General features: G+C 46.5%; 2 protein-coding genes across 2 annotated transcripts in view; one reads left to right on the plus strand and one right to left on the minus strand.

The window, feature by feature from the left end:
- The window catches only part of SFXN4 (sideroflexin 4), a 27,789-nt gene extending 20,729 nt beyond the window's left edge, over nt 1–7,060 (plus strand). The window contains exon 14 of the mRNA XM_023511682.1: nt 6,695–7,060. Coding sequence (XP_023367450.1) covers nt 6,695–6,772 — 78 coding nt within the window. The 3' untranslated portion in view covers nt 6,773–7,060. The remainder of the gene's footprint in view (nt 1–6,694) is intronic.
- A 3,045-nt stretch (nt 7,061–10,105) lies between these two features.
- Nucleotides 10,106–16,103, minus strand: part of FAM45A (family with sequence similarity 45 member A) — a 28,160-nt gene continuing 22,162 nt past the window's right edge. The window contains 2 exon segments of the mRNA XM_023511683.1: nt 10,106–11,179; nt 14,775–14,869. Coding sequence (XP_023367451.1) covers nt 11,003–11,179; nt 14,775–14,869 — 272 coding nt within the window. The 3' untranslated portion in view covers nt 10,106–11,002.

Genomic DNA, 16,103 nt, shown 5'->3' on the forward strand with positions numbered 1-16,103 from the left:
CTCAAGCGAGTCTCCTGCCTCTGCCTCCCAAGTAGCTGGGACCACAGGCGCCCGCCACAACACCCGGCTGTTTTTTGGTTGCAGCCATCGTTGTTTGGCGGGTCCGGGCTGGAGATTCGAACCCGCCACCTTAGGTGTACGTGGCTAGCGCCTTTGCTGGTTGAGCTATAGGCGCCGAGCCGCACTTTTTTTTTTTTTTTTTTAAGACAGAGTTTTACTATGTCACCCTTAGTAGAGTGCTGAGGTGTCACAGCTCACAGCAGCCTCAAACTCTTGTCATGTAAATGAAGCCTTTTGGACATATTACTTCTGAGTGCACCCACACTCCCTGAGAGTAGAGCATTTGGGTTGTCTACAGGCTGGCCCGTGCCAAGGGCCTTTGAACCTTGGTGGATCTCTGGCCCTGTGCTCTGGTGCCCTCCCACTCTCTCTTTTTTTTTTTTGAGACAGAACCTCAAGCTGTTGCCCTGGGTAGAGTGTCATGACATCACAGCTGTCACAGCTCATAGCAACCTCCAATTCCTGGGCTCAAGCGATTCTCCTGCCTTTACCTCCCAAGTGGCTGGGACTACAGGTGCCTGCCACAACACCCAGCTATTTTTTGGTTGTAGCCGTCATTGTTGTTTCGCGAGGCTAGGCTGGTTTTGAACCCACCAGCTCAGGCGTATGTGGCTGGCACCTTAGCTGCTTGAGCCTCAGGTGCCGAGCCCTCCCACTCTCTTGCTCAGTGCACAGATGCCCACTGGGCACCTGCCTGGACAGACCTGGGGCTGGGTGCCGGGATAAGTCAGCGAGTGGTCCCTGCCCTGTGTCTGCTGTTAAGGAGGGCTGCTATGAAAGAAGTGTGACATCTGGGCCACCCAGGGCTCTGGTCAATGGGAACCACAGAACCTAGGGACCCTGCCCTGGCTAGGAGCCAGAATCTCAGGTCTGTGGTGTTTGGCATTCATTAGCTGGCCATAGCTCTTGTCAGTTTTGTACAAATTTGAGTCATTACAGTTGGCAGGATTCATTTTTCCAGTATCATGAGTAACTTAGATTCTACGTCACATTTTGATTTTCCACTGTGGTTTCTTTCTGCGGCTGGGCCCTGGCAGGCATGTGGTCTGCCCTCCGGAGAGAATGGGCCCAGTATATCCTGTCAGTGGTCAAGACAAGAGGCGGCCCTCCCCCTTCACTGCTACCATCCTCTGTCCCCTCTGTGGGCTGAGGCCACTTACTGGCCTTCTTGAATCAGGTGGCCACTGGCCTAAAGTCACAGGGCTCTATGAGCTGTGCTTGGCTCCTCAGGCCAGCAAGGGAGAGACGCTCCTCCTGGGTGTTGGTGTGACAGCAAGTGTAGCAGGATAGTAGAGGGATAGGAATAGTACTGTGGGGGTGTCGGGAAGGGAGCAGCCTGTGTGAAGTCTTGGAATATGGGAGCGGGGATGCCACAGTGTGCCTCCGCTTCCAGCAGGAGTGGCTTCTGTTTCTCAGTACCTTCTGTGTCCTGGGGACTGTGCCAGAGAACCTCCTATCTTCACAGTGACTTCAGAGGAAGCTTTGTCAGTCCCACTTTGCAGAGGGAGAAGCTGAGGCTCAAGCGAGGTGTGCAGTCACCCATTTGTTACGTGGCTATGAAGCGAGAGGCCCTGAAGCCTGGGCCCAGGCTGTGACCTGGCTGGTTGGTGAAGGGCCTTACAGTTCCCATCCAGTGGTACAGCTTCACTGTGGAGACAGGGAGGGAAGTGTTTCCAGGGCACAGTGGCTTATTCAGGTTGTCATTGGGAAAGATCCCTCTTTGGATCCTGGCTGGCGGGTGGACAGTTCGGAGGCTGTGGAAGTAACTCAGGCTGGAGGTGACAGGGTTTGGACTAGCCCATGTTGGCAGGTCAGAGAGAAATTCTTGAACTGAATGCACCTGAACTTGGGAGCACTCAGATCAGAAGTGGCAGGGCAGTGATGCTGAGGAAACGGTCAGGGGCACCAGGTTTCTGGCTGAGGGTGATTTCAGTAGCCAGGAAGAGAATCCAAGAAGGAAGTGCTGGCACAGGTACTAGCTAGGGTTACATTTGGCCATAACTGAGATGTGGAAACAGTGCCTTGAACTAGGTAGAAGTTTACTTCTTGTTCCTATAAAGTGTGAGGTCCACGTCAGGTGTCATCACATCACACAGTCCTCAGGGACCTGTCTCCTTCCAGCTCAGCATGCTGCCACCATCCCGGGGGCACAAGATGCACCATCCCTGGTCCCTGCTGCCACGCACCACTTCCGCTTTGCACCGGCCAGAACCCATCCTGTGCTGAGCCTTACTGCGAGGAGACTGGCAGTGAGGTCTTCACTGTGGACCTGTTTAAAATTCCGCTGCTGTGGAGTTTGATGGGTAGTAGAAGCCCCGAGCAGCCCCACTGCTGCCGCTGGCCTAGTTACCATCACACTTTGGGAGGAGCCGCACCTACCGCAGCGGGCCCCAACACCATCACCACAACCATGAGCATTGAGGTTGAGACCCAGCAGCTGCCCATCGCCCTGCCCTCAGCACTGACACCAAGCTGGGCACCACAGGCCACAGCGCAGAGAGCGGTGGCCCAGGGGGCCTCACATCGGTGGTGCCTGTCAGCAGGGACAAAAAAGTCATCACAACGAAGGTTTGGGGAACAGTAAAATGGTTCAATGTAAGCAGTGGATATGGTCGAGAGGCGCCTGTGGCTCAAAGGAGTAGGGCGCCAGCCCCAGATGCTGGAGGTGGTGGGTTCAGACCTGGCCCTGGCTAAAAAACTGGAAAAAAAAAAAAAAAAGAAGTGGATATGGTCTCATCAGCAGGAATGACACCAAGGAAGATGTATTTGCACACCAGACTGCCGTAAAGAAGAATGACCACACGAAGTCCCTTCACAGTATAGGAGAAACTGTGGAGTTTGATGTTGTTGAAGGGGAAAAGAGTGTGGAGGCAGCAGATGTTACAGGCCCTGGTGGAATTTCAGTTCAGGGCAGTAACGACACAGCAGACTGTAACCATTATAGGCACTATCCATGTTGAAGTTAGCAGCAGAATTACTAAAATAGACAGGGTAGGGGAAAGAACCAGGCATCGGAGAGTGCTCCCAAAGGCCAGGCCCAGCAGCGCTACTGCAGGTGAAGTTCTCACCTTACTATGTGTGGAGACCCTTTGGGTGTCGACCACAGGGTTCCAACCCCCCTGTGCAGGGAGAAGTGGTGCAGGTGCTGACAACTAGGGTGCAGGAGAACAAGGTAGATCAGTAAGGCAGAATATGTATCCGGGCTATAGACCATGATTCTGCAGGGGCCCTCCTTGCCACAGACAGCCCAGAGAGGACAGCGTGAAGAGGATAAAGAGAATCAAGAGAAGACCAGCTCGGTGCCTATAGCTTAGTGGTCGGGGCGCTGGCCACTTAGTGGTCGGGGCTGGCGGGTTCGAACTGGGCCCAGGCCTGATAGACAATGACAGCTACAACAATAACAACAAAAACAAACAAACAGGCATTGTGGTGGGCACCTGTAGTCCCAACTACTCAGGAGGCTGAGGCAAGAGAATCACTTAAGCTCAAGAGTTGGAGGTTGCTGTGAGCTGTGATGCCATGGCAGTCTACTGAGGGCAACAACAGCAAGACTCTGTCTCAAAAAAAAAGAAGATGAGACCCAAGGTCAGCAGCCATCTCAATGTGGGTACCATCGCAATTTTGATTACCAACTCAGATGCCCAGAAAACTCTAAATCATGAGATGGCAAAGAGACAAAAGCAGCCGATCCAACTGGTAAGAATTAGTCAGCTGAGCAGGGTGGGGCTGGGTAATGCTGGCTCACCATCTCTCCCATCAACTGGTTTTGTCATCCAGCAAGAAGAAATGAGGGTGAAATTCCTGGAATAAGAGATGAACAAAAGATTGGAGATGAAGACCTTAAGTGCTTGCTTTTTGCCCATTGACCAGATAACTAGAACTAGTTGCACTATCTATGACAGCATGGAGTGTTCTATTATTTTTACCTAAAGACATATTTTTTGGTAATAAAAAATATGTATTTTTTAAAAACCTGGTTTTTCTCAATACTTTTTTTTTTTTTTTTTTTTGAGACAGAGCCTCCAGCTGTCCCCCTGGGTAGAGTGTCGTGGCATTACAGCTCACAGCAACCTCCAACTCCTGGGCTCAAGCGAGTCTCCTGCCTCCGCCTCCCAAGTAGCTGGGACCACAGGCGCCCGCCACAACGCCCGGCTATTTTTTGGTTGCAGCCGTCATTGTTTGGTGGGTCCAGGCTGGGGATTTGAACCCACCACCTTAGGTGTACGTGGCTGGCGCCTTAGCCTGTTGAGCTATAGGCGCCGAGCCTCTCAATACTTTTTTAATGTTTTTAAATTGTTTCATATCTGGTCAAGTTGAGACTTTTAAGAACTTCATTTTTAATTTGTAATAAAAGTTTACAACATGATTTTTTCAAAAAAGTCAACAAACTGCAAGCATCTATTAATAAAAGTCTTAAATAATTAAAAAAAAATTCCACTGCTAGGCTGAGCGCTGTGGCCCATGCCTGTAATCTTAGCACTCTGGGAGGCCAAGACAGGTGGATCACCTGAGCTCATGAGTTCAAGGCCAGCCTGAGCAATAGGGAGACCCTGTCTCTAAAAATAGCCAGGCATTGTGGCAGGCTCCTGTAATCCCAGCTTTTCAGAAGGCTGAGACAAGAGAATCGCTTGAGCCCAAGAGTTTGAGGTTGCTGTGAGCTATGACACCACAGCCCTCTATTGAGGGTGACATAGTGAGACTCTGTCTCAAAAAAAAATCTGCAGCTGTGGGAGGAGAGAAACAGAGTAGGTGCAGTCTTGGTAGTCTGCCTTATATGGAAACAACTGTTACCCAACAGTAAACATGGCTGAAATACTATGGGGAGATTAGAGAAAAAACAATTACCCCGACCCGGCAAGGCTTCATAGAGGGGGTGCAACTTTTAGAACTAGGTGGATTTTAACGGGCAGCGATGGGAGAGGGAATAGGGCCTTCCCAGTGGAGGGTGCAGGATGGCTGAAAGGGCATGTGGAGCTGCTTGTGACTGGCAGGGTGGTGGGGCTTGCACTGTCCAGCTGAGGAGGTAGGCATTGGGGGAGTCAGGTGAGGCTTGAAGGGGGCACAACCCGGGTGGCAAGTGTGGAGGCAGGAAATGGAGTCAGTCTCCCCACACAACCCCAAATACCAAGTCTTGCTGGACCCTGAAAATACCCTGTTGGTCCAAGGTGGGCATGGAGGTACATGAGCAGGAGCCCTGGGCTGGTGGGGGCCCCAACTCCTGGTCCCAGTTCCCGTGACTGACTCCACTTGCAGAGAAGGCCAAGAGGGGCTCCAGCAGGCCCCCACCCAGAATGTCTCCTCAGACATACTATGGGCTGCCACACCTTTCAAGTCTGGAACCTTGAGGACCCTGACAGTGTCAGCTAGTACGTGGATCACTACAAGTGTTTTGAGACAGGCTGTTTTTAGGGTCCATTATTTCACTTCCAGGAAACACAGTCAACAGCATCCCCTCTGACTCACCAGTGCAAGTTTCAGCTTGCTCAGTTTATCGCTGCTGCTGGGAGGGCTTCCTTTGTTTCTGTCGGCGTGGATTTTATGTTTCTTCATTTTGGTGAAGAACTTTCATAATGACCCACATACACCTACAACCCTGCTAGACTGGGAGTGTGGCTGGGTGTTAGGTGGTATTAGGGGATTGTTGCTAATTTTGTCAGATAAGACCGTGACATAGTAGTTATATAACCATATCTCTATAAAAATGTTAACAAAGTCTTTATCACTTGCAATTTTGTATTGAAGTATTTGTGGGTGAAATGACATATCTGAGATTTACTTTAAAATACTCAAGGAAAAAGCTCTCATTACTGGGTACGGGGAGTGCTTGATGAAATAAGATTGCAGAGTGTTAATAGGTACTGCTGAGTGATGGGGACGTGAGGGTTTGTTATATTCTGTCTCTGTTTGTTTATAACTGAAATTTTCCATGAAACCATTTTTTTTTTTTTTTTTTCAGTTTTTGGCCAGGGCTGGGTTTGAACCCACCACCTCTGACATATGGGGCCGGCGCCCTACTCCTTTGAGCCATAGGCACCACCCTACCATGAAAACATTTTTTAAGAAGTTAGGTCAGGCGTCCTCAAACTACGGCCTGCGGGCCACAAGCAGCCTGCCTAGGTCTACCGCTGCCTGTCCTGCTTAGCAGCCCACTCGTCCTGGGGCCCGCAGTCCAGCCCTCCAACGGTCTGAAGGAGGCCCCCTGTTTAAAAAGTTTGAGGACCCCTGAGTTAGGTTATATTTTTTTTTGCTATAGATCAAACATCATTGAAAAACTTGGATTATGAGAGGATTGCTTTCAGAAAATGAGTTGTTTTTAGGCCGGGCACAGTGGCTCACACCTGTGATCCTAGCACCTTGGGAGCCTGAGGCGGGTGGATTGCTTGAGCTTAGGAGTTTGAGACCAGCCCCAGTAAAAATAACCGGGAGTTGTGGTGGGCACCTGTAGTCCCAGCTACTTGGGAGGCCAAGGCAAGAGGATCACTTGAGCCCAAGAGTCTGAGGTTACTGTGAGCTATGATACCATGGCACTCTACCAAGGGTGACAAAGTGAGAAAAGAAAATGCATTGTTTTTTAACTTGGCTTCTAAAGCAAGAAACATTATTCATATTAATATTAGGAATTTGTGTTTTTCAGATACAGTGCAGCAAGCTGGAAGAGGCAATTCAATCTTCAACAGAAGAAACACAACTATTCTATAACAGGGGGGTGTAGGGCTGAGTCGTAGGTGAACTTGTCTGTTCCTGCTTGAAAACCACCTTCTCTCAAGGTTTCAGTTTCGAGGACTTTGCCAGGGGTCCCCTGGGGCCTCCAGAGGTGTCCGCACTAACAATATGACTTAAGATTGCATGTGCTAAGCCCATTCCAGGATGGTGTGTCTTTAATATGATGGGAGTGTCCCCGAATCTTGACACCCCCACAGGCGTGCTGAGGCCATGGGTGGGGTGAGGACCAACCCATGAAACTACTAATAAACTGTCTCAGGTTGAGTATTTGAAGAAATATTCAGTATAGGCATTAAATTGCTAGTCTGTCTAAGGATAAACATGACCCCTCTGGGGAGCTGTTTAAGTCCTCCACCCCCAAAGCAATCCTGTTTCTTTACTCGGATTATTTGATTCCAGACCACTACTTAAAATTTCTACCACCCTCCACCCTACGCCTTTCCTCTCACTGGCAGAGGTCTCTGCTTCCTCTTTTGCCAGGAAAATCAGGGGCATTGGTCAGTGGTGGGACTTCCTGGCTCTAAATCTGCAAACCGCCTTCCCTGTCCCCATCTTGTCCTCCATGTCCTCCATGCGAGGCCAGCTAATCCTCTTAACTGGTACCACATAAATCAGTCACCTGCTTCATTAAAAAAGCAAAGCCTGGGCTGTGCCTTGTGGCTCAGTAGGGTGCTGGCCCCATATACCGAGGGTGGCGGGTTCAAACCCCACCCAGGCCAAACTGCAACAGAAATAGCTGGGTGTTGTGGCGGGTGCCTGTAGTCCCAGCTACTCAGGAGGGAGGCTGAAGCAAGAGAATCGCGGGAGCCTAAGGTTGCTGTGAGCTGTGTCGCCACAGCACTCTACTGAGGGTGATAAAGTGAGAGTGTCTATACAAAAAACAAAAACAAAAAAACCCTTTATAGCTAGACTTCTAAAGAGCTGTCTACGCTCACAGTCTCTGCTCTCCCTCCTGCTCTGCTAAGGCTTCTCTCATCCATGCCCCACTGCTGGGAGCTCAGCCTGAGCGACGCATTTTGTTTTGCCACTGGGACGGATGTCCCACGGATACCTCAAATTCAGCTGAGGTCAGCTTTCCCTCCCAGTCTCAGGAAACCACACCAGTTGTGTGAGACAGGATCGTTGGTGGCACCCTTACCTTTCCCTCCCAGCAGCCCATTAGGTAGACAGGGCCCAGTGTAGTAATCTTGATAAGCCACCTCGTGTCCACTGTGCAGTGTCAGCGCAGTCCCCTCCTGCTGCTGCCTGGCCTGTCTCCTGCCATCTCCTTCAGTCTGGACTCTAGCCTGCTCTTCTAAGCCACATCTGCAGAACAGCCTTAAATGGCTCACCAGTGCATCAAGATCAAGACCAGATCCCTTGCCTTCCCTTGCTCTGGACCCACACCCAGTTCCTCCCAGAGACTGCTTATGCTTCCTGTCTGACTTTGACATTGATCACTCCTTCCAGAAGGCCACCTAGCATTCACAGTCCTGAACTAGGTGCCTCAATACTGGCCATTCCACAGTGCAATGGCCTGTTTGCTGATCCTGTTCCCCCAAGAGACTGTGCCTTGAGAGACAGGGACTGTCTTGCCCATTGGGGCAGCACTGGGCATGGCACAGTAGGCACCCAAACATCTGTACTAGAGGAATGTGTTTAGCACATCCAACCCTGCATCACCAAAAAATATATCTGTGGCTTTTAATTTCCCCTTGGCCAGAGCGATAGTTTTTTCCAGCTATGATAAAAGAAGTTTCACGACAGCCTAAAAGGACAAAATCAATAAAAAGGATCTCTGTCTGGTCACAGGCTTACACAAAACAAAATTAAAGAAAATGGGAAGAAATTTTTTGGCCTGGGGACTGTTATGGAAGATATATTTGTCTGCATAACTCAGTCTGTACAATCTGTACCTCCTTGCCTTCCCTTCTGTGTGACCCCTTACCCTCCCTCCAAAAAAAAAGATTAAAAAAATACCCAGTTCTGGGTTTTTTCCTCTCTTTAGTTCAACCCCTAACCCTCACCACATGTCCTTAATAAGGAAACATCTTTCAGAGCCACATAAAAGAAACTGGTATGCATTATTTTTTCTTTCTTTTTAAAGATGACTTCTAGAACCCTGAAATACATATAGGTGAGACAATAGACATAAAAGATCTTCAGCCAGGCCTTTCTGAAGGAGTCCCCTGCTAAAAATGCTTAGTTGTCTGACAAGCCAACTACTGACCATCTTTATAACAGTACCATGGTGACTTCTTGGCTCATTTTGTGTAAGAAGTCATTGATAACTGCTGCAGGGCCTACACATTAGTTGTCACTGGTTTAAAAAATAGACTGTGGGCTCGGCGCCTGTGACTCAAGCAGCTGAGGCGCCAGCTTGAGGCTCTGTCTCAAAAAAAAAAAAAAAGACTGTGTCACTCTTGCTTCAACTGTATATCCTACTAACAAGTGTCACCTATCCCATGAGTTTTAGCTATAAATCTCATTCATTCCCTTCCTCTTTCCATATCTTTCTTTTTTCTTTCTTATTCCTTTTCCTTTAATTTCTCTTAAATTTTTTTTGTGTTATTAACAGAAATTCATACTTGGTGTGGCTTAACTGTATTTCAGAAGGTCATCAGATTGTGAGACTGCTTCTTTGAAACATTTTTATGCTATTGTTTTAAAAAATAATTAAAAAACAGTTGGCATTAATAAAAATGTCAATGTGAAAAGAAAGAGAAAATGGGCAAAAGGCTCCAGGAAATGGGGGATGGACGAAGATTTGGGCAGGAAAGAGAAGAGACATCCGGAAGTTGTGGCTTCAACTTTGAGTAGGTCTTTACTGATTCCCCACGGCTTCCACCATTGAAACAAAGGTTTGTTTTTTGTTTGCTTGGAGTGAGGAGAATCAGACGAGAAGGGCACAATTCTTCACCTACCTAAAAAGTTTGTTGGGTATCAAAATATTTCCATTTTATTTCTGTATCACAGATTTGTCATTTTAACCACTTCGATCATTATTTAATATAGTAATATAAAAAAAAGAGCAAAAGATGTTCGTATTCATTTTCATAAAGTGCAGATTTAATTTCAATTGTTTGCCTCAGTAAACGTCACCTCATTTCAGGACCTCCCTCCCCCCATCCAAAAGAGGGAGGGTGAAAGGGTATTTTTAATTTTTACTTAACAAATATCTAATACTAAAAAAAAAGTGAAAGACCTAATAGAGACAAATTTTTTACAGACATGTTTCCAGGTAGGATTTCTAAGGACAGACGTACTAAGTAAAAAATAATCTTTCATAATTAATATGAACATACATAATAAAATAAGGAGTACATAATTTAGACCTCCATGCTTATTTGGCAATTTTAAGGTCTCCAATTATGAAAAAGGTAGTAACTGAAAAGAAGTGACCACATTGCTTCACCAAAGTTGTCTGAAGACATTTTCTGGTTTTGGCCCCTGTAAGAAGTTAACTCTCATACTCCCTTACCATAACGTCACTGTTTTAGTCCTACAGACATTTATATTCAAACTGGGCTTCCCATTTTACCATGTAAGGACTGGCTTTTTTTTTTTTTTTCAAAGAATATTATTAGCAACTGGGTTAACTAAGGAGTACTAATTGGCTTAAGTTTGCCACATGTTTGCTTCTGCAACAGTATAAATATGATACAGCAGTCTACTGAAGTATAAAATCTGTGCACAATATAGGCACAATGTTCAAAGGCCAGGAAAAAACTTTTTTATGAAAGTGCAAATTACAAGATCTTTTGACTGATCTTAGATACTTCTGCAGAAAACTTAGTAGTTTGGCTCAGAAAGTAGAGTTCCTCAGGAGGAATTAAAGTTCTTCCTAGAAGAATACAAAGCAAAATTTCAGGCAGCTTTCGGAAAGTAAACCATTAGCTGATGGCTACACCATGAGACAAACCGGAACTTAATAATAAGGAAGGCTTTCGCATTCATGGCGATTTGCACAAGAACTTCGCAGCTTTTTTTCTTATTCCAGGACATTGGGCCATTTTGTAATGTTATACATTGTAGTTACAGCATTTTGTCCAACACCGACAGTGGGCAGGAAACTCTCATCAGCTAGGAGAAAATCAGAGGAAGCGTTTTCATGTGCTTCAACGTTTTTAAGGTCAAATCATTAAAAATATAACGTTTTTCTGTTACTTTCAGTATTTTACAGTTAATGGATAGAGTGAAAGGGTTTTCTATCAGTCATCAAGAACACATTCTGGCAGAGTCAGATTTTCAGCATTTGTTCGGCTACTGCTAGATGATAAAGGAAGTTTTCTGTTGCTGGTGGAAATCGTTTCTGCTTTAGTGCCTCCAAGTTGAGGACTCGCTTTTCTCCATCATCTGAAACTTCTGAAAACAGTGCTAGGTTGGCTAAGATTTCTCTGGTTTTTAGGGCAATATCCTTTAATAGAAAAGAAAAATATGTAATATGTTAGTATTCAAAAATTTTAATAGTTACTCTCTAGAATTCTTCCTGCCATTTTAAAGTTCATTGGATTAACTTTATAAAAACTAAAACTAACTTAAAGTAATTTAGAAAAATCAGTGTGACAGATTTTATTTTTTACCACATTAACCATTTTTAAGTGTATAATTCAGGAGTTTGCAACCATCACCACTATCTAGGCTAGGCAAGGCAGCTCACTCCTGTAGTCCTAGCACTGTGGGAGGCCAACACCGGTGGATCACTTGAGCTCAGGAGTTTGAGACCAACCTGAGCAAGAGCGAGACCCTGTCTCTACTAAAAATAAAAAAACTCACCAGGCATGGTGGTACATGCCTATAGTCCCATTTATTAGGTAGATGAGAGCTATGATGATACCATGGTACTCTACTCCAGGCAACAGAGTGACATTTTGTCTAAGAAAAAGGGCTGGGCATGGTGGTTCATGCCTGTAATCCTAGCACTCTGGGAGGCTGGGATGGGCAGATTGCCTGAGCTCACAGGTTCAAGACCAGTCTGAGCTAGAGTGAGACCCCCCACCTCTAAAAATAGCCAGGCGTTGTGGCAGGTCCCCTTAATCCCAGCTGTTAAGGAAGCTGAGGCAAGAGAATAGCTTGAGCCCAGAAGTCTGAGGTTGTTAGCCATGACGTCACAGTACTCTACCAGGGGCAAGAAAATGAGACTCTTCGTTTCAAAAAAACAAAAACAAACAAAACCCCCCACTATTTCCAGAACTTTTTCACCAACCCAAACATAAACTTTATACCCTAATAACTTCCCATTCCCCCTTTCTTACCTCTATTCTACTTTCTCTGTGAATCTGCCTACTCTAAGTACTTCATGTAAGTGAAATCCTAAGATATTGTCTTTTTGTGTCTGGGTGTTTTCATTAGCATGTTTTCAAGGTTCATCCATGTTGTTATATGTTATCAGATCTTCATTCCTTTTCAAGGCTAAATAATACCCCACTGTATGGACAGACCACATTTTACTTACCCATTCATCTGCTGAAGGACACCTGGGTTGGTTCTACTTTTTGGCTACTAGAAATAACACTGCTGTGAGCATTTCCACACAAATAGTATAGTCACTTGCTATATAATGACATTTTGTACAGTGACACTGCATATATACTCCTGGTGCCATAAGATTATGATACTATATTTTTACTGTATCTCTTCTGGGTTTAGATGTGTTCAGATACACAAATAATTAGTATCATGTTACAGTTGCCTACAGTATTCAGTACAATCACGTGCTGTCTAGGTGTGCAGCTTTGGAAGCAACAGGCCACACCATATAGCCCAGGTGTATAGTAGGCTGTATCATCTAGTACACGTTTGTGTACATGAATGTGAACTCATTTCTCAGAGTTATCTCTGTCATTAAGCAATAGAATTGTTTGAATCTCTGTGCCCAATTCTTTCAATTATATACCCAGACACAGAATTGCTGACTCATAGGGCAATTCTATGTTCAAAGAACATTTTTTTTGAGAGAGTCTCACTTTGTTGCCCTCAGTAGAGTGCCATGGCATCATAGCTCACAGCAACCTCAAACTCTTGGGCTCAAGCAATTCTATCGGCTCAGCCTCCCGAGTAGCTGGGACTACAGGTGCCACCACAATGCCCAGCTATTTTTTTTTTTTTTAAGAGATGAGGTCTTGCTCTGACTTAGGCTGGTCTTGAACCTGTGAGCTCAGGCAATCCACCTTCCTCGGCCTCCCAGAATGCTGGGATTACAGGGGTGAGCCACCTCGCCCGGCCTTTGTTTTGAGAAACCCTGCTATTGTGTTTTGAATTCTCTTCCTAAAAGTCTTCTGCCTGAAGTAACCCTGTGCTTGCAACAAAGGTTTTGTTCCTGTGGGGCAGCTGAGGACTCACTAAAGCTCTCATTAAAATTGTGTGGTTTTTTCTCATTTGCTGACATCATTAATTCATTCAAATATTTCTGAACCCCTATAATATAGTGAGGACCCTCCCTAAGGTCTCAAACAATATACTGTCATCTGTGTAGCACTTAGTCCACGAAAAACGTAATGATTGAAAACTCAAATTAACATTTCACTTACATTGTAAGAATAAGTGTTGTTTTCTCTCTTCTTTTTTTTGAGATGGGGTTTCACTCTGTCACCCAGGGTAGAATATAGTGGCACAAGCATAGCTCACTGCAACATCTTAATCCTGGACTCAACCAATCCTACCTCAGCCTCCTGAGTAGCTGGGACTGTAGGTGCACAATACCATGCCCAGCTAACGTTTAAATTTTTTGTAGAGGTTGGGTCTCACTGTGTTGCCCAGGTTGGTTTGGAACTCTTGGCCTGAAGCAATTCTCCACTTTGGCCTCCCAAAGTGCTAGGATTAAAGGCATGAGCCACCACAGCTGGCCAGAATGAGTGTTTTTACTCTAATGATGGTGGGGAGCGTAGACATGTAGTTTACATTGTAGGGAGGAAGCATCTTCAGAGTCTCAGTGTTCTTGTCCTTAGGGCAAGACCTGTCTACTTCCTGGCCACAGCAAACAGAGCCACCAGCACTGACACATCTCCTCCTTCAGAGAGCTGTCTCCCACTCCCAGTGGGAGACAGCTGGGGCAACCACGGCCCCTTGTTCCTGTCATACATTTATCATGGGTCATGACTGTCTTGTCATTTATTACTGTTCCGCTACTGCACTAAAGTGCAGGCTCCGTGAGGGCAGGGAGTTCACTTCCACTGCATCCCCTGCCCAGTGTGATGCCTGACACATGCTGAGCTCAGTGAACACTGTGTACAGTAAATGCGCTTGTAGGACCAGGTGAGCAGAGCCTGCATGTCAGAGGGCCCCCATGTGGCACAGGTGCAGATGGGGCAGACAGTTCTTCCAAGCCCCAGGCTCCTGGGTTTGAGATGAGCCTAAATCAGGCAGGGCCTGGGACAGGGGAGGCATAAAGCACATCCCCTCCGAGAGGAGTAAGGAGCTGGAAACCAGCCAAATGCTGATGGGCAGCAGATAGGAGGGGGCTGGATGGGCAAGCTGCATTCACCACGTGGAGAGGCTCAGGAAATGAAACCCATTTGCCACTCCAGTCTGGCATGGGCAGAGGCAGCAGCGCCAACTGGTCCACACAGACAGTCCGGTCAGCCTGACAGGTGGACCCCACAAAGGAGCCAATCTGCAGCATGTGATCACGGAGCCTGCTAAGTAGGACAAAGCCTAATTATATGGTTTCTGCTGTCCTGGAGATAACACAGCAAAGCTAAATTCCAACAGTCTATTTAGGTCCCTATGCTTAGCAGCAACCTTCTCTTTACGATTTGTTCCTTCATGAAAATTCTCCTAGGTGGAGAGAATGCACTGGCTGGCTCACAACAGCATTTCAGGTGACCTGGCAGTTATATTTCTCACTGACAGCGGTGGCTTCAGCACCAGCCCCTCATCCACCTGTTCTAGAGTCTGACTGGGCCATCATCACTGTGGCCACCTGCAAGCCCTCCCGTGGACCTGCCTGCTGCCCTTTCCCCTACCCTCCACTCTGCTCGAGTGCACAGCTAGTGATTTGGAAGATGAGTTACCTGTATAACCTGGCTGTCTGATTTCTCCGGATCTTCTCCAGACTGAACAATTAGCTGACCAATTTCTTTGTGCAATTTGCCCATTGTCATGGCCTCTGATGAGATAAGAAGATACGTGTGAATACTTAGAAGTTTCTATAATAAAAAAAAATCAGGCCATCTATCTGAACACGTGAAAGACCATACTGAGGAAATTTTCAAAAAGCAGCTGACAATCCCCCGGCCCCCATTTCCACTGAAGAGCTGAACAAGGGTGACCACACAGTAGGAGGTAAGGCACAATACAAGTGTGATTTCTACTTCACAGCCAAAACACAAGACAGGTACCAGACCAAATTTCCCATCACACCCCCCGACAGGAATTTTTGTTTTTCTTCCTAGACAAAAGCTAATGAACAATTCTGACTATGAGTAAGTTACAAGTGTAAGCCAAGAGCCTGACTTTCTCATTTCAGCCCTCACAGTTAAGAAATTTCTCTTTCTGGTAGGAATGTTGTAAAAGAGTCAGTTCTGCAGGAGGAGCCCTCGGTGGGTTACAGTCCTTAGGAATGAGCAAAGGAAACAACCTGAGTCACATTAGTCACATACATTGCTACCATCTGCAGCAAGGAGGTTAACAGAAACTTCTGCAAGGGACAGGCTCTGTACCAAGTGGAGCTGACTAGGATGAGCCCACTTTGGGCTCAGAGCAACACAGGGCAGCAGGAGAGGGCCACCCTCTCCAGTTCCCATCGCTTTGGCTTCACAAAAGGCAGTATCTCCCAGAGATCTGATTCTATACTTTGAATTTTTCACCGTGATCATTCATCATGTTTGTAATTTTTTTTTTGTTTGTTTTTTTTTTTGGAGTTTTTTTTTTTTTGAGACAGAGCCTCAAGCTGTCACCCTGGGTAGAGAGCCGTGGCATCACAACTCACAGCAACCTCCAACTCCTGGGCTCAAGAGTCTCCTGCCTCCACCTCCCAAGCAGCTGGGACCACAGACACCCCCCACAATGCCTGGCCATTTTTTTGGTTGCAGCCATCATTGTTCTTCGGCAGGCCCGGGCTGGATTCGAACCCGCCACCCCAGGTGCACGCGGCTGGCGCCCCAGCTACCCGAGCCACAGGCACCGAGCCATCATGTTTGTAATTTTAAACAAATTAAAATCAAGTATAGTTCTAATAACTTGAAGTTGCTCAATAAAACCTCATATAATCAGATTATGGAATCAACCCTCCTATCTGATCAGAGCCTGGTAGAGCTCTGGGCTCAACACACATTTAACCCAGTCTTTTCCACTTTATGTAGCTGTAATTTAGGACAATTTAAAATTTCTTTTTTTTTTTT

Source organism: Otolemur garnettii, unplaced genomic scaffold (genome assembly GCF_000181295.1).
Source record: "Otolemur garnettii isolate 467f Iridium unplaced genomic scaffold, OtoGar3 scaffold00021, whole genome shotgun sequence".
NCBI classification, from domain to species: Eukaryota; Metazoa; Chordata; class Mammalia; order Primates; family Galagidae; genus Otolemur; species Otolemur garnettii.